Below are 22,203 nucleotides of genomic sequence, written 5' to 3' on the forward strand. Positions count from 1 at the left end.
TAATTTTTTGAGAGTCATTCATACTGTTTTCCAAAAGGGTTAAACCAGTCGGCATTCCCACCAGCAGTGAAGGAGGGTCCCTTTCTCGCCACATCTGCGCCAACACAGGTCACTTTTGTTCTTTAGAATGTGGGACAGTTACTGTGGTGTGAAATGATATCTCATTGTTGTTTTGATTTGCATCTCCCTGATTATTAATGATGTAGAGCATTTTCTCATGTGCCTTTTAGCCATTCGGAATTCTTCTTTGAGAAAGTTTCTGATTATTTCGTTGCCACACTTTTTGATGGGGTTGGATGATTTCTTCATGTGGAGTTCAACCAGTACTTTGTATATCCTTGATATCAACCCCTTTTCGGATGTGTATTTGGAGAATATCCTTTCCCATTCTGTAGATTGTCTTTGTATTTTGGTCACTGTTTCTTTTGAGGTGCAGAAGCTTCTTAGTTTAAGATAGTCCCATTTGTCTATCTATTTCACTTGCTTGGCCAGTGGCGTGACATCTTTGAAGATACCATTAGCTTCAATGTCATGGAGGGTTTTGCCAACTTTGTCTTCAATGTACCTTATGGTTTCCGGTCTGATGTTGAGGTCTTTAATCCATTTTGATCTTACTTTTGTACATGGTGTTAGGCAGAGACCTAAGCCCAGTTTTTTGCATGTAGTCGTCCAGTTTTGCCAGCACTATTTATTAAAAAGGCTTTCCTTGCTCCACTTTGCATTTCTTGCCCCTTTATCAAAGATTAGATGATCATATGTTTGAGGGGATATGTCAGTATATTCAACCCTGTTCCATAGGTCTGCAGCTCTGCCTTTGTTCCAGTACCATGCTGATTTAATTATTATTGCTTTGTAGTAGAGTTTGAGGTTTGGGAGGTTAATTCCTCCCATTTTCTTTTTCCCAAGAACTTCTTTAATTATTCGAGGGGGCTTATTGTTCCATATAAATTTCAGGAGTGTTTGCTCCATTTCTTTGGAGAATGTCATGGGTATTTTGATAGGGATCACATTGAATTTGTACAGTGCTTTGGGAAGTACTGTCATTTTGAAAATGTCAATTCTCCCGATTCATGAACAGGGAATATTTTTCCTTTTCCTTGTGTCCTCTTTTATTTCCTGAAGCAGCGTTTTGTAGTTTTCTTTGTACAGGTCCTTTACTTCTTTAGTTAAGCTAATTCCTAGGTAGTTGAATTTCTGGGGCACAGTTGTGAATGGAATTGTTTTCTTCATGTCGTTTTCTTAACTCTCACTATTTGCATATAGGAAAACCACGGACTTTTGGGTATTAATTTTATAGCCTGCAACTTTACTATACAGATCTATTGTTTCTAGGAGTTTCTTGGTAGAGATTTTAGGTTTCTCTAAGTATAGTATAATATCATCTGCGAATAGTGAGAGCTTGATTTCTTCCTTTTCTACTTGGATGCCCTTGATATCCTTTTCTTGCCTAATCACTATTGCGAGTACTTCCAGTACTATATTGAACAGTAGTGGAGAGAGTGGGCATCCTTGTTTCGTTCCTGATCTTAAGGGGAAGGCTCTTACTTTTTCCCCATTGAGGATGATGCTTGCTGTAGGCTTATGATAGATGGCTTTAAATATATTGAGAAAAGTCCCCTCTATCCCCAATTTGGCTAGGGTTTTCATCATAAACGGATGTGGATCTTGTCAAATGCTTTCTCTGCATCTATTGATATGATCATATGATTTTTAACTTTTCTTTTGTTGATATGATGGATTATGTTGATTGATTTCCGAATGTTAAACCATCCTTGCATCCCCGGGATGAATCCCACTTGGTCATGGTGTATGATCTTTTTGATGAGTAGTTGGATTCTATTTGCTAGTATTTTGTTGAGAATCTTTGCATCAATGTTCATCAGGGATATAAGCCTGTAGTTTTCTTTTTTGTGGTGTCTTTGTTTCCTTTTGATATTAGGGAGATATGGGCTTCATGGAAACTATTTAGGAGAATTTGTTTTTTTTTCAATTTCCTGGAAAAGCTTGAGAAGAACTGGCAATAGGTCCTCTTTAAATGTTTGGAAAAATTCGCTAGTGATTCCATCTGGACCTGGGCTTTTGTTTTTGGGAAGACTTTTGATTACAGTTTCAATTTCCTTGATGTTAATAGATCTATTCATGTACTCTATATATTCTCGATTCAGCTTCAGGAGCTTATAGAAATCCAGGAATTTATTCATTTCTTCTAGGTTCTCTTGTTCCGTGGCACACAGACTTTCGAAGTTGCCTCTGATGATCTTTTGAATTTCTTTGGTTTCTGTTGTGATATCCCCATTCTCATTTCTTATTCGGTTTATTAGGGTTGTTTCTCTCTGTTTCTTTGTGAGTGTTGCTAGTTGTTTATCTATCTTATTTATTTTCTCTAAGAACCAACTCTTTGTTTCATTGATCTTTCAGATTGTTTCTTTGGTTTCCATGCCGTTGATTTCTGCTCTAAGTTTTATGATATCTTTCCTTCTGCCTACTTTGGGCTCCTTCTGTTTATCCTTTTCTAAGATCTTGAGCTGTGAAGTCAAGTTTTTTATGTTCATTCTTTCTTCCGTCCTGAGATATGCTTGCAGAACTATAAATTTTCCCCTCAATACAGCTTTCGCTGCATCCTATAAGTTCTGGTAGCTTGTGTCTTCATTGTCACTTGTTTCCAGGTATCTTTTGATTTTGTCCTTGACTTCTTTCCTGACCCATTCATTGCTCAGCATTGAGTTGTTTAATTTTCAGGTGTTTGATTTGGTTCTCCGTGTTTGTGTGTGATTCACTTCTATTCTCAGTGCATAGTGGTCTGAAAAGATTGTTGATAGTATTTCTATCTTCCTGATTCTACTGAGGTATATTTTGTGGCCTAGCACATGGTCTATTTTGGAAAATGTTCCATGCGCACTGGAGAAGAATGTGTATTCTTTCTTTTGGGGGTGTAAAGCCCTGTATAGGTCTATAAGTCCTTTCTCTTCTATCTCTTCTTTCAAAGCCAATGTTTCCTTGCTGAGTTTTGTTCTTGTTGGATCTATCCAGAGGTGATAGGGCGATGTTGAAGACTCCAGCTAGCAATGTCCTCCTTAAAATCTGTTAGCAGTTGTTTTAAGTAGTTAGCTGTTCCCTCGTTAGGTGCCTATACATTTAAGAGTGTAATTTCTTCCTGTTTTACGTATCCCTTGATGAATAGAAAGTGGCCTTCGCTGTACCTTCTAATCTTTTTCAACGTGAAATTAATGTTGTCGAATACCAGTATGGCCACCCCAGCTATTTTGAGGGAGCTGTTTGCTTGCACGATTGTTTTCCATCCTTTTACTTTGAGTCTGTCTTTGCTCTGATTGTTCAGATGAGTTTCTTGTAGACAGTGGAATATTGGTTTCTGTTTCTGGATCCATTTTGCCACTCTGTGTCTCTTGATTGGTGCATTTAGACCGTTGACATTAAGAGAGATTGTTGTCATGGGATTTTGTGCCATGTTTCTGTAGGGGTTGGTTGTGTTTCTAAGTGTTTTCCTTCTTATCCTACAGGAGCCCCCTTAACCCTTTTTTAGTTTTGGTTTTGAGTCTATGAAGTTTCTGAGCTGTTGTTTATCTACAAATGGTGTAGATAGTTCCATCGAGTTTGAGTGAGAGTATAGCTGGATAAAGTATTCTTGGTGAGGAGTTCATTTCATTGAGTTTTTTTCACTATATCCCACCATTGCCTTCGGGTTTGGAGGGTTTCCTCTGATATGTCTGCTGTAAATCTAAGGGGTGCTGCTTTGAATGTGATTTCCTTCTTTGACCTTGCTGCTTGTAGTATTGTGTCTCTGTCCACAGCATCCATCATTCTGACTATGATATGCCTTGGAGTGTTTTTATTAGGGTCTCCTTTTGCTGGCACACTTCTGGCTCCTTGGATCTGTATGTCTGAGTTTTTTAACTCTGGGAACTTTTCAGTGATGATTTCTTTCACTGTGGCCTTTTCATTGGGGTTGCCTCCCTGCCCTTCTGGTACTCCAATGATTCTAATGTTATTCCTCTTGACATCATTCTCTAGGTCTCTGATTCTCCTAAGAGACATTTTGAGATCTTTTGCTATTGCTTGTGTTTTCCTATGGGATTTCTGTTGCTCATCTTCAAGCTCACTGATCCTCTCTTCAGCTGCACTTATCCGATTGCTAAGGGTACTTACTGAGTTTTTAATTCCATCTACCTAGTCCTTTATCTGTGACACTTCTTTGTGTAGTTTTGTTTCTGCTCTCATTCTTCCTGTATTTTCTCGACTAACCTTTCTGTTGTTTCTTTCATTTCTTCTTTTAGTTTTCTGGATATCTCTTCCATTGATTCTTTGAGTAGGGCCTTGAACATCCTCTGCATTTCGTCTCGGAGTTCTTTATTGGAGAGAGCATATTTGTAGGTCACCCCGGCTGAGGATTCAGGGATCTTTTCTTCATCTTCACCTTGTAGTGGAGATTTGCGTTGTTTCTTCATGTTGTTTTGTTTGTCTAGTGATAAAGTAAAGTAAGTAAAGGCCCTCCCGTTGATCGTCGATTTGCTCGAGCGGGCCCAGTAACGTCTCCATTGGAGACTTTGTTGTTACTGTGTCTGGCATATCGAATACTCTCGGTAGCTTGCCAGGCTCTCCAAGAGGGGCGGAGGAATCGAACTCGGGTCGGCCATGTTGGCCGCTTGTAAGGCGAACGCCCTACCCGCTGTGCTATCGCTCCAGTCTAGTGGTAAAACCCTTGAATTCACTAGCACTGTTTACTCTTATCGTGGGAAAGGATTGTGGATAGGGCCAGTCTATGGTGGTCACACTTCTCTATTTCTAGGGTCTGAGCATCTTCTCTGGCATTTTCTTTGGCTTATGACAGGCATCTGTTGGAGGGGCCAGCGACTACATGGACTGGCGCTCCCTGAGGAAGTGGCTGGAGATGCTGGAGCTGCCCCTGCCCGGGGGCCTGGTGGTGGCGGCTGGTTTCTGCGTCCAGAGTTCTACCCTAATTCTTAATGAAAATTCTACAGACAAAAAATTGTAGTGAAAAATACACAATGCAACACTATGCAGCTGTAAGAAAAGGCAAAAAATTATTACATTTTCTGAAATATGAATGAAACTGAAAAATATCAGATTCTATTAAGGCCAGGGAGAAGGATAAATGTGAATGTTCTCATTCATCTGTGGTACACAGAGAACAGAGCGTCAGGATGGACAGGATCCAATGATAACAGCCCCTGCATCCTAACCACACACTGGGATTCCCGCGAGGAGTCGGGTGGGGGCTCAGATTAATGAGAAATTAGCAATTAAATACTTAAATACTTTAAATCTTTGATAAACACAATAAATTGAAATTATCTAACAGCAGAAATAAATGTTCACTATCCGCAAACATGAAAATTCAACAATTTTAATAAAAGATTCTTGTACGTTTTATTATAAAAAATAATAAAAGGCTGAGCACAGGGGTCACGGCAGAGTGTGGGGGTCTGCGGGGATCCACACTCAGCATCGACACTCAGACTACTGTTGTTTTGTTCCCTCAGTGAGAATAAAGAAGGTAACAGGAGTAATCTCTCCTTTTTGTGAAAGGAAAGATCTAAGTAGAAAGAAAAATCGGCCACACATTACCTAATAGGATCAAACAATCTCTAGTGCACTGGGAGACAGGAGGAGCAATGAACAAATTTGTACTAAAACAGGAAATGATGGCTGAAATTTATATACTTGGTTTATTAATTTTGTTTTATATTTTTCAACAGTACAGTAAAGAAAGGGACCCCCTTGCAGGCCCCTCTCCCCCTGTTCATGGAACCAGCCCTGCAGTCCCGGAAGCAGAGCACCTTCTGATGGTCACATGCTTCTGTCCAGGGGACACTCACATCCCATTCAGGTGCTGGCACCAGAAAGAGGAGGAACCAGCGCTGATGCACGTTCCTGCCCACGAGATCCATGACCTCAGACACCGTGTCAGGGGGAGAGGGAGCGCGAGTTAGGGCGAGTGTGAACGTGGTTTTTATCCTGGGTCCCCAGTGCAGATTTGCAGAGAAAGGAGGGGACCCACAGGAGGCTGGTGTTGGGCGACCTGGGAGGAGGTGCTGACTGTGGCTCAGAGTACTCAGGTCTGTCCCTGGGGGCCTTGTTGGAGCCGGGGCTCTTTTTCCAGCACAGGAAACGTGCTGAGGAGCTCTCAGGAAACAGGAATTGCTGAGGGGGAAATGGCAGCTGGAGAGGGGAGTCCCTGTGTCTCAGGTCTCTGATGGCCAAACCCAGCTCTCTCCCCCCACCCAGGGTCTCTACCCTGTAGAAAGGCCCTGCCCTTGCGTGTCCCTTTGTAGTGGCTCCTGTTCTCCCACTGTGAATGCAGATCTTGGACACAACAGACAATGTTATTGTCCCTGTGAGTTCTGAGTTTGCTGAATCCAATCCATGTCAATCGGATTTCACAGTGTTTTTTTTTTTTTTAACTCATATACCTTTAATGAAAATCCCTTTTCCTAGAGAAGCTTCACTCTTAAAGATTCAAGGCAGTGCTTAGGGTGAATCTTTTCTTTCTCACTGGTGCTGAGTCTATTTAGGGACAAGGACCTTCCATATTTAGGGACCCTCCATATTTAGGGACAAGGCCTTACACAGTGACCTTCCTGGTGCCATTGGCCTTGCCAGGAGCACCTCAACCTGTTCTGTCCTGTATATAACTCAGTATCCATAAGATAATCGTGAATCTAAGAACCCTGTTATTGGGGTCATCACTGAGGAATTGAAGACCCATCAGGTGCCTGAAAAGAGCTTTCAGGGAGTCATCAACCCACAAACAATTGCACCTGGAACCTTGTCTTAGTGCTCAGACTCACACATTTTACAAGGGCGCACGTGTGTTGGCCTTGAACAGTGCCAGGCGTGGCCCTCCACCCCCTCCCAAATTCATGGAACCTAGACACAGGTTGGTAACATACAGGTACCCCATAATTCCATGGAGCATGCAAGTTTTGAATTCAATCTAAGGGGCCAGAAAATATGCTCTATAATTTGATGTTTAAAAAGTCAACATACCGAGGCCACCAGTTGCCCCCACGAGCGGCTCTCCAGCACGGCCACAGCCCCAGAAGCACAATGACCTAATGCAGAACCCAGCAGCTTGGAGCAGAAAAGTGAAAGGACTATGCGTTAATCCAGGCAATCATTTCTGCCCAGAGGGGAAAGGGTGTTGCTCCCTTCCGCCCTCCTCCCTCTGGAAAGAAAGATGGCGGCCACATGGGAGCCTTGTGGACAGCAGGTATGAGCCGGGGGTGTGGGGGCGACTAAAACCTCATGGGAAGGGGGGCGTTCTGGTCCGTCCTTCACGCCCTACCGAGGTCACCAGTTGCCCCCCGCGAGCGGCTCTCCAGCACGGCCACGGCCCCAGAAGCACAAGGACTTAATGCAGAACCCAGCAGCTTGGAGCAGAAAAGTGAACGGACTATGCATTGATCCAGGCCATCAAGTCTGCCGGAGGGGAAAGGGTGTTGCCCCATTCGCCCTCTCCTCTCTGGAAAGAAAGATGGCGGCCACATGGGAGCCTTGTGGACAGCAGGTATGAGCCGGGGTAGTGGGGGCGACTAAAACCTCATGGGAAGGGGGGCGTTTCGGTCCGCCCTTCACGCCCTACCGAGGCCACCGGTTGCCCCCCGCGAGCGGCTCTCCAGCACGGCCACGACTCCAGAACACAGAAACCAATTTCTTAACTATCTGACTTTCAGTAGAAATACTTCCAGGGTCAATAGGTAAAAGAGCAGAAACCCAAAACCAACATTTAATTCTTGAACCCAGCCGTAGAAAGAAAATCACTTCACAATGCTTTTTCAGCATGTCTGATTTGGGGGGGGGGGGTAAACTCTAAATAATAGTGGTGAATCTTTTATTGAAACAATGAATCTAATCAAAGCAGATAGAGTGTTAACTAGAATTCATCTGCCTCACAGGGACGGGGAGGGGTGGGGGGTGGGGTTTTATTGGGGTTCTTCATGGTAAAAAATAAGTGTTGGTAAAGGGAAATGTGTTTGATATTTGCATGATTGAGACATAAACCTGAAAGCTTTGTAACCTTTCCCACAGTGATTCAATAAATAAATAAAAAAAATTTAAAAAAATTCTAAAAAATAAAATAAAATAAAATAAAAAGTCAACATTAAGGATCAAAAGTAATCTACACACCCAGCAGGGTCTACAAAATTCTGCTAGGTTAGACACAGATACAAAAAAACACCACCTCGGGCAACGTGACGATTGAGATGGATGATATCACGCCACAGGTGGCTACAGGATTCATAAACACTTTCGTGTATAACCAAGTGACTCACTGTGTCTGTCCCCAGGTGTCCTGTCCCAGAGCTCCTGCAGGCCATGACAGTGAATCGTCACAGATCTGACCCACATGCACTATCTCTGTACTCTCCAAAGTCAGCAGTTTCCAGGGGAGCTGGGCCCCCTGACCTCAGGAGGGACCCTGGAGTGCCTATGGAATATTGGGAATATTTCCTAAAGCTGCTGCACCAAGACCAACAGGACACTTAATTAAATTAATCAAAAAATTTCACACACCAGTACTATGTATATATCACACACCAAAATTATGAATGTTTTACACACAAGTATTAACTCTAAATTAACAATTTTTGTTTCATTTTCACCTAATTAAATTAAACATATTTTCTTTCACTATCCTTCTTGACTCATGTTGTGGCTCTTTCACTCCTTCAGATGTAGAATAATTAAAATATTATGGTTTTCGGGGCTGGAGTGATGGCACAGTGGGTAAGGTGTTTGCCTTACAAGTGGCCAATCTGGGTTCGGTTCCCAGCATCCCATATGCTCCCCTGAGCAGCGCCAGGAGTAATTCCTGAGTGTGCAGAGCCAGGAGTAACACCTATACATTGTCAGGTGTGATCCCTCCCCCCAAAATTATGGTTTATAATTAATAATGTATTAGAGACAGTAAAAAGAAGACAAATTTGAAAGAAAACATACCTAGAACATTCATTTCATATTTTATCGTTGTTAGACACTCCTGGCATGAGAGAAACTTTAAAATTTTATTTTTCACAGCAACTTCAACAGGATCGAAGAATTGGAGCATCTTTGCACAGGTTCATTTTCCAGAACCACTAGCTTGATCCCTGAGCACTACAGGAGAGACCAGAACACAGACAAATACTAAACGCAGTGTAGTCCTAGGGTTGGCCCCAAAACTAAAGAAACACACGTTGTCCACATTTGAATAGTACAATTATTCACAATGATTGTTCATTGTTCACAATGATTGTTCATTTCACAATGATTTTTCACATACATTTTAATGTATCCATTAATTTTATTCTCTATTAGCCATTTGTAATCATGACTGATAGTGTAATTACTAAAAAGAAATATACCTTCAACATTAGTCTTTATTATTGATATTGAACCTTTAAAACTCTTCGAGTTCCCTAAGTGAAGAATTAATGGTGAACTTGTGATTTTAAAGAGGTGACTTTGAAAAGTCACCAGAACAGGAATGTTGCTTCAGGGGGTGAGCATGTGAGGGGAGAGAAGAAAGTAGATTCTAATCCCCAAGTTTCTCTGTCTTGGGAGGGTAGACCGGAAATTGAGTGGAACCACAGTGAGAAAATCATTGAGTCACATCTGCAATGGTGTCCGTACAGAGCCTCAGTGTAAGGAGGGTCCCTGGGCTCTGAGCTGTGGTGTATCCGGGGTTACCGGGAGAGGGGGCCTCAGGGAGAGTATTGGTGCTCTGGGTCCTGCCCCTGTCTCAAGGTGAAGGGGTCAGCAAAGCTTGTGTCACAGGATCTGGTCTTTCCTCTACAATGTCTGAGGGGGTGGAGAAGGATTGGGGAAATCTGAATGTCCACTTAGTGAGTGGATGGAGGACAGAGGTCAGCCAGTCTAGGATAACAGGACTCTCAGGTGTAGAGTGACCAGGGAGAGGCTACCTGGGAGCAGGTAAGAGTGTAGAGGTGAGTGGGCACAGAGTGTGTCTGAGAGCAGAAGGAAGGAGACAGCACACAGCTGAGTGGACACCAGAATTTCTCTTTCTGACCAAATGACTCTTCCAGGAGACAATGATAATCTCTACAGGGTTATTTTAATTTCTACGAGAGAATAATGTGCCCCTCAGGCCCCATGGAAGTCATGATTCTGTCACTGGATGTCCCCATCCTGGGATGGGGAGGAAAGGGCCGGTTCCACCCCCGTCTGGTGAGGCCTGGCATGTCTTGTCACTGTAGGCCCAAACCTGTCTGTCCAATTGCCTCTGGAGGATGACAGTCACCAGGCAGCCAAGCGGGACAGGCCAAAACCTATTCCCATCTGGAGTGGCCCAGCGACAGTAACCTACTGCAGGAACAGGACGCATTTCTGCCAAAAGCTTTTGGGTTCTGAGATTCGCTTCTGAGTCTCTGGGATCATGGCCATCAAGCAGTTCAATCAGGAACCAGAGAGGCCATTCCTCCAATTATATCGCTGAGCCAGAGGTGGTTTGTGGGTGTGTCTCCCACATATGTAAAGTTTGGCTGTTTACTTTCTTGGTAAACTTTGCCCTAAGTTTTTGTGGTCTAGCCAAAGGCACAGCAGCAATTTTGGGGTATCTGAAAGTCTGACGGTGCATCAGGCTGCTGATACACTCGCCTCACAGGTACAAATTGACCTGCTGGCGGCACCATATCTCCTGTCACTGGAAACTTTTTATCAGGAAAGAGAGAGTGTGATAAGTCGTTACTGCCCATCGCGGGGATGGAGACTGGGCCACAACCCACAAGACAAGGGTAATCTGAGAGCTGAGGGGCAGGACAGGCCTGATTTCCACAGAAACATGATTTGTCTGCTCATGAGCAACGTCTCCGCAGGGGAGAGTCCTCAGAGCCTCTCGGGGGCCTGCGCCACTGAAGCTCACCCTGCTTCCTCCTGCAGGTGGTTTGTGTCTGGGCCCACACGGCCTTCCTCTCACTGTGTCTGTTGCACAGTAGTACAGGGCAGTGTCGTCCTCCCTCAGGCGGCTCATTTGTAGAGAAAGCGTGTTCTTGCTGTTGTCTCTGGAGATGGTGAATCGGCCCTTCACAGAGTCGGCATACTCTGTATATGTACCAAGAGGATTAATGAGTGAGACCCACTCTAGGCCCTTCCTTGGGGCCTGGCGGACCCAGTGCATCCAATATCTGCCAAAATTGAATCCAGAGGCTGCACAGGAGAGTGTCAAGGAACCCCCGGGCTTCACCAAGTCTCCCCCAGACTCCAACAACTGCACCTCACACCGAACCCCTGCAAACACAAAGACATCCTGGTCAGGAAAGTCTCCTTACACAGAGGATCTGCCTATCCCATCTTTCCCACGCTCCGTGTCCCTGTCGCCCACGAGTTACCTCCAAGCACAGCCACCAGGAGAAGCCAGCTCAGACCACACGCCATATTGGTTCTGTGTGAGTCACGATGGAGCCCCTGGGAACCCCTGAACTGATGCCTCTCCTGGAGCTGAGGCTGGGCTGGGCTGTTTTCATCATAGCAGGGAGAGGCTCATTTGCATATCCTCCTCCTACATAGAAGGTTCTGTTTGAACTAAAGAGTAAGTGAAAGACTCCAGAGCAAATGTCTTCTTCTGGGGCTGACTTGTGACCTGGAAAAGATTCTTTCATGCAATTGTTATATGGCAACAAATTTAATTTGTGATTTTTGTCCTTACTTTTGATGACTCTCATGTAAAATCTATAGTCATACTTCTGTTTCATGCATCATTTGTCACAGAAAAGCTTAAATATTTTATATAATATTCTCATAACACCTTGTGTTAGTCCAATTATTGAGACAAAAGTAATCCACTGAATGACACCGAGTTACGAATGAGTTGGAAACCAAGAATTAAAACAGAATCAGGACTAAGGCAGAATGGCCAGATAGCGTAGCCCTGATATCTGGGAAACCTGAGTCAGGATCCTGTGTCTGCTGTGTCTCTGCTGTTTCTCCCAGAGGAAATATCTCCGAGGTTAAACATGTTTGTCCTTATATCAAAGGCCCTCGAATGTGTAAAATCTTAGCTCATATAGACTAAGTCAGGTAGCTGACCTAAGAATGTCGTTCTTCTGATGATTCCTTGGTCTAAGTGAAAACTCTCATTGTGTTGGGCTTTAGGAGCTCTCGGTCCATGAGCATGTTAGTCCCTTGACCCCCACCCCTTCTCTCTTAAGTCTGTGTTTAAAATACTCACTGCATCCCATGGTTTGTCCCTGTCCACCAAGATTGGTGTCCAGTAACAAGAGATGTAGAGACAGCAAAGGGATAAGCTGCTTTCCTTGGATGTGGCAGATCAAGGTTCATTCCCTGCACTTCATATGGTGTCCCATGCCCCCACCAAGAGTGACCCCTGTGCACAGAGCCAGCATTATACCCAGAGTGGCACAATAACAAATCCAAAGCAACTGGGGCTGAAGGATAGCACAGTGGCGGGGCGCTTGCCTTGCACAAGGCTCACCCAGGTTTGAACTCTAGTATCCCATATGCTTCCCCCGGGAATTTCAATAGTAACTGCTGAGCGCAGAGTCAGGAGTAATCCCTGATCATTGCCAGGTATAGCCCCCAAACCAGACAAACACTCACAAATAATACTAAACAAAATATGGGCTAGCAGCTGTCAAGAACTTCTTCCCTGTAATGAGAACAAATTGTATTTATTCTGAATTTTGCGTTTACCTGGAGGAGGATGTTGGTAACTAGTGTGCATGGAGGTGCATGGGGTGTGACTCTTCACATCAGCCCTACCCCCACGTCTCCTTCTTACCATGTCAATATTTGATTAGCAGTAAAAAATCACAGAAGGTCATGTTCTACACAGAATACTGACTTATAGATCATTAAAATTATGAGCACTGAAATAAATTGAAATCTCTGTAGTTGATCATCACACCAAAACAGTGAATGAACCCCTCACCCCAGTGTATCCCCTTGGCCCATGCTATTCTTCCCCCCACGTCTCACCCCTCCCTCATGCTCTCTGCAGTGCCTCCTGTTTGTGTAAGTGTGTGTAGAGTGCGATGACGGAGATTCACTCTCAAGAGCTTCCCACTATAGGGATATATTATGGGTTTTACTCATGACTAAAGGAGTCATGTATAACTCTCAGTCCTGGGTCTTTAAAATAGGTCACACGAGCTAGAAGGAGGGAGAAAAATGAGGAAAAGCTGTTCTACGTCTTCGTAAGTATCAAAGAGAAAGCTATGAAAATAATGATAAACAAGAAAGTACCAATTAATACTCACTCTGCCAGGTGTTGGAGTCCTGGGGCCCGGGTGGGGAGTTGTGTGGGGGAGAGGGAGGACAGAGCATAGGGAGGGAGTTGGGAGTGTGAGGGTGTCACTAGAAGTGGAGATTCTCTGGGAGTGACAAGGAAGGGTTCTAGGAAAGATGCTGGAACTGGGCATGGATGGAAGTGGGTGTGGGTGTTGGTAGCTGAGTGTCTCTGTGCTGTGACAGAATATTGGCCCCTGTGGGCTTCTAGCACATGGTGACCCTCTTTGCCCCCTTGTGGTTCTGAGGCCTTTTCTGAAGTGTCTCTCTAGTGCCCACTGGTGGTCGTCAGAGCCCCTGCAGCCCCTCCTTTGGTCTGGGGGGGTGGGTTCTGCAGAGTTCTAAGAGTGAATAGAGGAAGTGTGTCCTCAGCACCATCGGATACAGGAAGTGTGAACACTTGGAAATGAGTCCGGCTTGATTCACACCAGTTTCCATAGGGAGGTGTGTTCAGAGACAGCCCCATGGAGAAGGGAATCCTTCCTGCCTCCACGTGGAGTCATCTCATGCCGAGTCACGTCACAGCTCACAGAGACCTTAGAGTAAGTCTGAGTTACAGAGAAAGGGCCGGATAGGTGAAGCCCTGCAAAGGGAGAGCAAAGGATCAGTACAAGAGACGCAAATATAGAAAAGAAACAAATTATGAGGTAAGAATCAGTTTCTCTGGCAGTCCATTATAATGGGAGATTGATTCATTGACCTGGAGCATTTCTGACACAGAAATAATCAATATCCTTAAATACAGGCTGGGATATGTGGTATCTAGTGAAAGTCCGAACGACATTTATAAGTGATTCGCCACCGCCTTCTTCTCCCACCATCCGACTACCTCCCCCTACTCGCCACCCCCCAGAGCTGCAGTCAGCCCCACCGACTCTACATCCCCTAAGTGATTCTGCAGCACCACCAACCTCACCGCCCATGACTGCGCCTCTGTATATTTCTTTTAAATGTGAATGAAAGTACTGGATAAAGTATTCTTGGTGATGCTCCATTTTGCTATGATATTTTTATACTATATACTACCATATTTCTTGTACCCAGAGGATTCATTTTGATGTCGGTGTGCCCTATGGGTGACTTATGTGAAGCGGGCAGGAGAAAGATGGTCTGTTTTCCCCATCCGTCTCTGCCACCCAGGACCCAGGGTTACTGGGTTCTTGTCTCACTCGAATAAAGAAATTTCAGGAGTAGACGAGCAGTGAAATGACAGTTTTTTTATTATAATTTTTTTTTAATTTTTAGTGAGACACCATGAGGTACAGTTGTAGATCTACAATTTTTTGTGCTTGGGTTTCGATTATACAATGATCAAATACCCATCCCTCCACCAGTGCCCATTTTCCACCACGATGGATAATATCCCTCCCACCCCCATCCCTCCCATCTCACCCTGCCTCTGTGGCAGGGCAATCCCCTGTGTTCTCTCTCTCCTTCTGAGTGTTGTGCTCTGCAAAAGAGGCTTTGAGTGGCAAACATGTTAAGTCCATAGTCTACTTTCAACATGCATCTCCCCTCCTGGGAGGATCCTCCAAACACCCTTTATTTGGTGCTCCCTTCTCTATCTGAGCTGCCCTTTCCCCTAGAATGCCTGGCTGGCCTCTAAGCTATGGAGTAATCCTCCTGGTGTTGACCTCAGCTATTCTTGGGTATTAATCTCATATTTTGTGAAATGACAGTTTTTATTTGGAGGTTTTAAACAGAAGGAGGGAGAGAAAGTGGAGAGAGTGGAGAGTATCCTGCTCAAGAGAGAGCCCCTACACACATCCCAGCAATAGACATGAAAACATGAAAGTACACATCTCAAGAGGGGAGATGCGGATGACACATGTGCTCAGGCACCTCATATGCTCGGCCACATGGAAGCAGGAAGCACATGAGCTCGGGCAGCATTTGTGCGTGCTTACTTTGTTCAAGGTGACCTTTATAGGATTTCTCCAACCTGCCCCCATGTGGGGCTTCTACATATGTAAAAGTCCGTTGCTAGGGAGGTTCCCAGGGACTTGGGAATGGTGATGGTATTTTTTGAAATTCCTTTCCTAACTTTGGTTTCTGCAGGTGTTTCTGTTGGAGGGGGTTGGTCCAGCCTCCTCAGGGTCTGTTATAGACAGGCACCAGTTCTTCCAGGGCTATTACTTCCCAGGAGATTTACTGCCATTGCCTTGGGAAAGGGCCTTCCCTATCTGCTTGCCTACATCAATTTGATAGGTCTGCTGTAAATTTAAGGACACTCCTTTGTATGAAATTTCCTTCTTTGATCTTGCAGATTTCAGTATTTTTCTCTGTTTATGGTGTTGGTCCTTCTATTTAGAATATGTCTTGGAGTCTGTTATTAGGGTTTATTTTAGCTGGTACATTTTGGATGTGAATGTCTATGTTTCCCAGCTCTGGGAACTTTTCAACAATGATGTCCTTAACTGTTATTACCTCATTGTACTTACTTGCTTATCCTTTTGTGACTCTGAGGGTTCTTACACTGCTTCTCTTAAATCAAACTCTGTTTTACCCTTGAGTTTTTTGAGGTGTTTTCCCAACTTTCTTTGTTGACTGGAGATTTTCTGCAGCTTATCCTCAAGGTTATTGATTCTGTTTTCCGTTGTTACTCTAATGAACATGATTGAGATTTTCATTTCTTCTACTGAAAGTTTTGCTAATGGCATTTCTGTTTCTCATGTCAGTCCAGGTTCCCAGAGTGTAGATATATATATATATTTTTTACTTATCGGTCCAGATTGAGATTTAAGTAGGTGCTCTGAAACCATTGGTTAAAGATCCCACACAATGTATGTTTTTCTTAAGTATGGGTGTTACACAAAGCTTTCTTTTTTCAGAAGCAGATGTGACAGGCGGAAGAAGAGGGAGAGTTCTGGATATTGCTGGGAACTTGGGACAGAGATGGCATGAGGGAAGCTGAGGGGCCTGCTGGAAAGGAGCTCTGACCCTGCATCCTGCTCCATACCCTCCTTCCCTGATGTTGCCCAAGGGCTCAGTACCCTGTTAGGGCCCAGACTTCCTCCCAAATTGATCAGCCCTGGAATACCTCAGAATGTTTATACCCGTGTGTTAACTCAGAAGCAGCAGCCAAGTCTCCTGGTCCCTGGCAAGTTCCACAGAGCTGATCCACTCAATATACCATGGAGATAATTCACTGAATGACGCCAATCTCTGAGACCAATGAGGTCCCAATTTGGGCCAGTTTTGGGGAGGATGGAGCCCCTCATATGCAGGGACAGACAGAAGAGATCTGATGAGACCATGGGTTAATACCCCATGCAGGCACACACTCCCAGCCCTTACAATGGGGAATCAGTAGAGGAGCAGCAGGATGAATCTGAACATGCCCAGAGCACGAAGTGGCTGCACAGGACTCATGTCCCTGCGCCCAACATCTGTCTTGCTGTCTGAAGTGAGAGCGCCCATTCTGCTCAGTCCATCCATCCAGGGAGAGGGCAGCAGAGCAAGGACCATAGAAAGCGGGATGGGGAGACAAATACAGGGACCATGTAACTTCCTCCTTATTTTGGGATCATGGGTTATGGTCCGGGAGGGCGGCCAGTCCAAACACGTCCTGCCCCCGAGACTCTCCAGTCGCAAGAGCTGCTGGTCCAGGCCCTGCTCTGGTGCCTTCCAGAAAGCCACAGCAGAGCAGAACTCCCCATGCGGGCAGAGGGGCGCAGAGAGAACATACGGCGGCCGGGGTCTCCCGCGGGGAGGAGGAATGGAGGAAAGCACCAGCGGAGACGACGCCTCAGTTGAGCCCCAGTGCCTAGCACCCACACCTCAGTTTCTCAGAGAAGCTACAGGGGCCAATGGAGAGGAGGGAGGGCAGGACACAATGAAGAAGGAGGGAGAGAGGGAGTGAGAGGGAGAGAGAGAGAGGAAGGGAGGGAGAGGGAGAGAGGGGGGGCGAGCTGTGGGGGAAGGGTAGAGGGGGAGCAGCCGGTACCTGGTGCAGGAGCCCTGGAAGGTTCTGCAACCACCACCCCTATGCTGGCCCTGAGGAGCTGTTTCAGGGTGAGGGGGCAAAGGTCGGGCAGCGCAGCCCCGGCCCTCCTGCCCATTCCAACCGACCCTCTCAGGGCCCGGTGCTCCCGGACAGCCCAAGTCAGGCGCCGCGGCTGGACGGGTCAGCAGGAGCCGGTGTCCGCTCGAGCCTGTCTCGGGGCTTCCTGTGTCCATGCGGGGCCACGGGGCCCCATGGCCAGCGCTTCCCGTGGCCTCCCCCACCTGGCCGAGCTGGACCCGGACCCGCTTCTGGATCAGGCTCATCCTGAGGTGCTCCCTGGAGCCCTGACGCTCCAGGTCCTTCTCCCTAATGGTCACCCGAGCCGGCCTCCCTCCGACCCAATGGGAGTGTCCTCGGGGGGAGTTCGGTGGTCACTGTCCCACCTCCCCACGGGTGTCCCGTGCGTGGGGGCCCCCTGGCCCGTCCCGAGACCCCAGACACGCAGCACTGTGTGGGCTGCGCTGAGTCGTGTCCGGTCAGGGGGACGCTGCCCGGCCACTATTGTGCTGACCGGGTTCCCGTCATCAGGGGGTCTGTCCCGTCCACACACCGGGTCTGGGCTGAGTCCACACGTGCACAGAGATCCCTGCAGAGAGACCAGGATACCTCAGAGAACCTCTCAGATGCCCAGAGTGCCTGGTGCGCCTGAGGGTGCTCCCCTGTGAGGGGACATGGGGCGTGGGAGTCCCCTGATGGCCCTAGTCCCTTCAGCCAGGACAGGAGACCTTCACCAAGAGCCGTTCTTATGGGAGGTAATCATATAGGCCCGTCCCAGGTTCGGGTTCGTGTAGGAGGTTTGTGGGGTGGGTCTCTGGGGTAGGTAGGAGGGTCGTACTGTTGTAACCTGTTCTCAGGGAACACATTTGTCTGTATTAACTCAGTGTACCTTGGTTGATGTTGATATTCATGAGGAGGAATCAGAGCTGAAGACCTGTCCCAATCTGAGGGAGATCAGGTGGGTGACGCAGGGTCCAGTGCTCACCGAGTGAGGAGTGTCCAAGTCCGTGACGGTGCTTATTTGTGAGTCTGACCCTCACTGACCCTCACTCCCCACTGGCTTCTCAGAGAGTTACCAGGGCTCAACACTTCCTCCTCAGACTAAGATGAACCTCAGGTGCTTCCTGTGTCTCCTGGAACCCAAAAGCATTAACTAGTGGAGGTGATTATAGGCATGTTCACGCAGCACCAGATACAGTAGCCAAGATCCACACACAACGTTTGTCACGGGCTGATTATAATCACAAACCAAAATCACCTTCAATGTTGGGTGCAGAAACAGCCTAGAGAGTCAGTGACCCCTCAGATGGAATTGTGACCAATGTAGGTGGGTCATTGCAGGTTCAGAGTCAGGGCACAACTCACATCTATTCACAATGCAGGGCCTAACTTAGCCTCTGTGCACACAGCAAGGTCCTAGGATGTGGTTCCTCCTTCCACAAAAACAAGGCAAGACAAAATCGATTTTAGACTCATTCCCCACTGGTTTCTCAGAGAGTTACCAGGGTTCAGCACTTCCTCCTCAGACTAAGATGAACCTCAGATGCTTCCTGTGTCTCCGGGAACCCAAAAGCATTAACTAGTGGAAGTGAATATCGTCGTGTTCACGCAGCACCAGATACAGTAGCCAAGATCCACACACAACACACAACCGCAGAGTTTAGTTCTGTTTCCTCATTCAGCCATGGAGTCCATTCTTTCTCTCCTTCAGTTCTGTTTGAAAGACAGTGAGCATTGTTTCCTTCCTTTTCTGAGACCCCCAAGTCTCCTTGTCAGTGTTTTCTTTAGGTCAGAGAGCACTGAGAGGATTGTTGCTCTCCACACACTCACAGAGCATTGGATGTTCTTATGTTCTTACCTGGATTCAGCCCACATTCATTGAACAATAGAATTATGTTTTCATTGTTTCCACTGCTGTGTGGGAGCCGAGCGTGTGAATGCCCAGTGGTCTGGGTATGGATTGGGTGAAGTTCCGCCCAAATAACCACTCTATTCAGCTAGGGCTGTGACTCTAGTAACCTCTGGCAGCCACAAAGCCTGTGGTGTTTTCTCAGTGGGACTGGGAGGGCCAGAGGTCGGTTGGCAGGAATAACAGTGGGTTCTGGTGCTGACGGGGCCTCACTGAAACCTGTGACATTCCTCGGGAAACAGGCTTTAAAGAATATCATGAAGTTATAGGAATTAACCCATGAGTCTCAGGAATATAAATTCTCAGTCCAACTGTATAAAATTCGGAGCCCAGAACAAATCCTTGCATCTTTTATGGTGAAACTTTGGGAAAGGATTCCATCCCCTGGAGTGGAGCAAGGAAAATCTCTCCTGTGGAGCAAGGAATATCTCCAGGCAGCTAGGGAAGCCCCGGCTGCTCTTCCCTTTGCTGCCGAGTTGAAGAGTGTTCGGGCCACAACCCCACCTGGGTAGTCCATGTCCTGGGTGGACAGAAGAGGAAATGAGGGCCAACGTGGTTGGTTGTTCAGTTGCTGTTTATTCCATTCTCCCCACGCACCTGTTTCAGTCTCTCTGAGCCCCCCACTCTAGTCTCACAATGCCCCTCATTCCTGTTTACTCCTGTCTCTCCCACTAATCTCTCCATGCTCCATTTCACAGTCTGGGCTCTCTCTGTCCATGCACCTGCTCCTGTATTTTTCTTCTACATTCTTCTCCCTCTGTTCCCCTTGCTGGTCTCTCTGTGCTCCATCTTGCTGTCCTGCTATGTCTCTCTCCAACTCTCTCGCTTCTCATGTTCCCCAGCACTGGGGGTAGCCACCACACCCTGTCAGTAGCAAGATGAACATAAGAAAACCCTTCCTGACCGCCCATCAGGCTCAAGGGCTGGAACACCACCTAGGGGAGTTCCCTTCTCCTTAGTCCAGTAACTTATTTAACATCTTTCAATTAACATCTTAATCCTACTTCTTAACATTAGTTATTTTATATAGACACAGTAAAAGATACAATGAGCTTGTAGTGTGGCTCTCCCGGGAACATCTCACCATGGACTCAGACTATAGTGCCCAGGCCGGATTAATCATTTCTAATCCTAGCATGGTCAGAATCTAGTTATTACTTTTTGGATCATGACAGAATTTGTCCATGGCCATGCTCTTAAGTTATAGTAATGTATTATGACACTTTGGCCAGGCCCATTTTGATGCCAGGGTAGCTCACAGTTTGCCCTGGGCCCATCCAGTCCCTTGTCGGGACCTTGATTTTGGAGTGCTAGGAAGAATGGCAACTGAGGTTTAAGTGGAGAGAACAGATGTCCAGGAAGTAAAAATCATTCAGAGTCAATTAACTCCCAAGTTACTAAAGCATACTATTAACTGACTTCTTGTGTCCAGACAAAAAGGGCATTGCTCTAAATTTACTATGCAAATAACTTAAGGAGAAGAGAAAAACAATAGTTACAAGTCAACATAGCACAAAGAGAAGTTACAAATAAACGCAGAGGAATGGGAGCACAGTGATGGGAGCTACCCAATAAACCTAAGCTCTCTGCTGCAAGGCAAAAAGGACAAACCAATGTTATCCTACATTCTACGACAAATGGTGTAATGGGAAAACAACACCATACAAAAAACAACAATAGAAGATAGACTGAATCCATATCTCACAGCAGATGCAGAATTTAATTAAAACTGGACTTGTGGTCTAGCTTTCACAGCAGAATCCTTAAAATACACAGAGGAAAACATCGGCCAGTCTGTTCATCGATGTGTTCGAGGGGCACCAGTAACGTCTCACAACAAATTGTGAGATTTGGTGTTACTGTTTTTGGCATATGGAATAGGTCACAGGTAGCTTGGCAAGCTTTGCCGTGCGGGCGAGATACTCTCTGTGCTTGTCAGGCTCTCCGAGAGGGGCAGAGGGATCAAACCCAGGTTGGCCACGTGCGATGTAAACACTACCTGCTGTGATATCGCTCCAGCCAATCAGAACAAATAACACTCTGTAAAATGGTGTGGGAAATAAACAGATTATTTACTGTGTAAACTCACACAAATTGGGGGCTCGGCACCCACACGGTGGCGGCTCTATCCCTCCCGCCACCCGCGTTCGGTAGTCTCACCCTTCTACCACCCCGGAGAGGTCAATGGCGATGGTCACGCGGAGGAAAGAACGAGGGCCAGGCTGGTAGGTATTAGTCGTAGTTTATTCTGATCCTCTCCTAATCTCTCCTTCTGTCTCTGCCCCCATTCTTCCTCCCCCAGCTACTTCATTCTCCTTCTCCATTCCCCTTCATTCTCCTTCTCTGGAGTCTGGGTTCTGATCCTCTCTGAACTCTCTTCTTCCTTCTGCCCCTGTCTCACTCCTACAGTACAGTTAAATCCTCTCTCCGTGAGGAACTGGGGAAACAATTAGGTGCAGTCACAATAAATAGGGGTAGAAATCTTAGCCTCAGGGAAGACCGCTCCTAGGACAGATCCTCCCTCAGCAGGAGGACCCACCCTAGAGCAGAATCCCATGGGCGTGCCTCTCCTCTCCTTGTCCGACAAGCATACAAGAATATAATATAAATCATTTTGTATGGATACAGTAAGAAATATCTTAAACTTATAGAATTGCTCTCCTAGGCCCATCTCGATCTCAGACTATGGTGCTCAGGCCAGATAGTCTTTCCCACCCCTAGTAGGATCCTAGTCTTGTCGTTACCTTGGATCATGACAGCATTTGTCCATGATCAAACTCTTAACTTATAGTTAAGAATCGTGGCACTTTGGCCTGGCCCATTTCGCTGCCAGGGTAGCTCACTGCTTGCCCTGGGTCCATTCAGTCCCTCGTCGGGACCCTGCTTTTGGGGTGTTAGGAACTAAGGGCAACTGAGGCTTAAGTCGAGAAAGCAGATGCCCAGGAGTGAATAATATTCAAGGCCAATCAAATCCTAAGTTACAAAGCATAATGTTAACGGTCTTTCTGTA

The 22,203-nt window shown here is 46.2% G+C and overlaps 2 gene segments (V, D, J or C); both read right to left on the reverse strand.

Annotated features, from left to right (window-relative positions):
• Window positions 1-4,869: 4,869 nt before the first annotated feature.
• Window positions 4,870-11,412, reverse strand: LOC130023181 (immunoglobulin heavy variable 3-74-like). The segment is given in 3 exon segments: window positions 4,870-5,040; window positions 10,955-11,265; window positions 11,367-11,412. Coding segments are annotated over 3 exon segments (528 nt in total).
• Window positions 11,413-13,834: 2,422 nt separating this feature from the next.
• Window positions 13,835-22,203, reverse strand: part of LOC130023182 (immunoglobulin heavy variable 3-23-like) — a 35,689-nt gene continuing 27,320 nt past the window's right edge. Inside the window, 1 exon segment of the V gene segment in view lies at window positions 13,835-13,864. Within this exon segment, the coding sequence occupies window positions 13,835-13,864 (30 nt within the window).

The sequence above is a fragment of the Sorex fumeus genome, unplaced genomic scaffold (genome assembly GCF_029834395.1).
Source record: "Sorex fumeus unplaced genomic scaffold, SorFum_2.1 ptg000022l, whole genome shotgun sequence".
NCBI lineage: Eukaryota > Metazoa > Chordata > Mammalia > Eulipotyphla > Soricidae > Sorex > Sorex fumeus.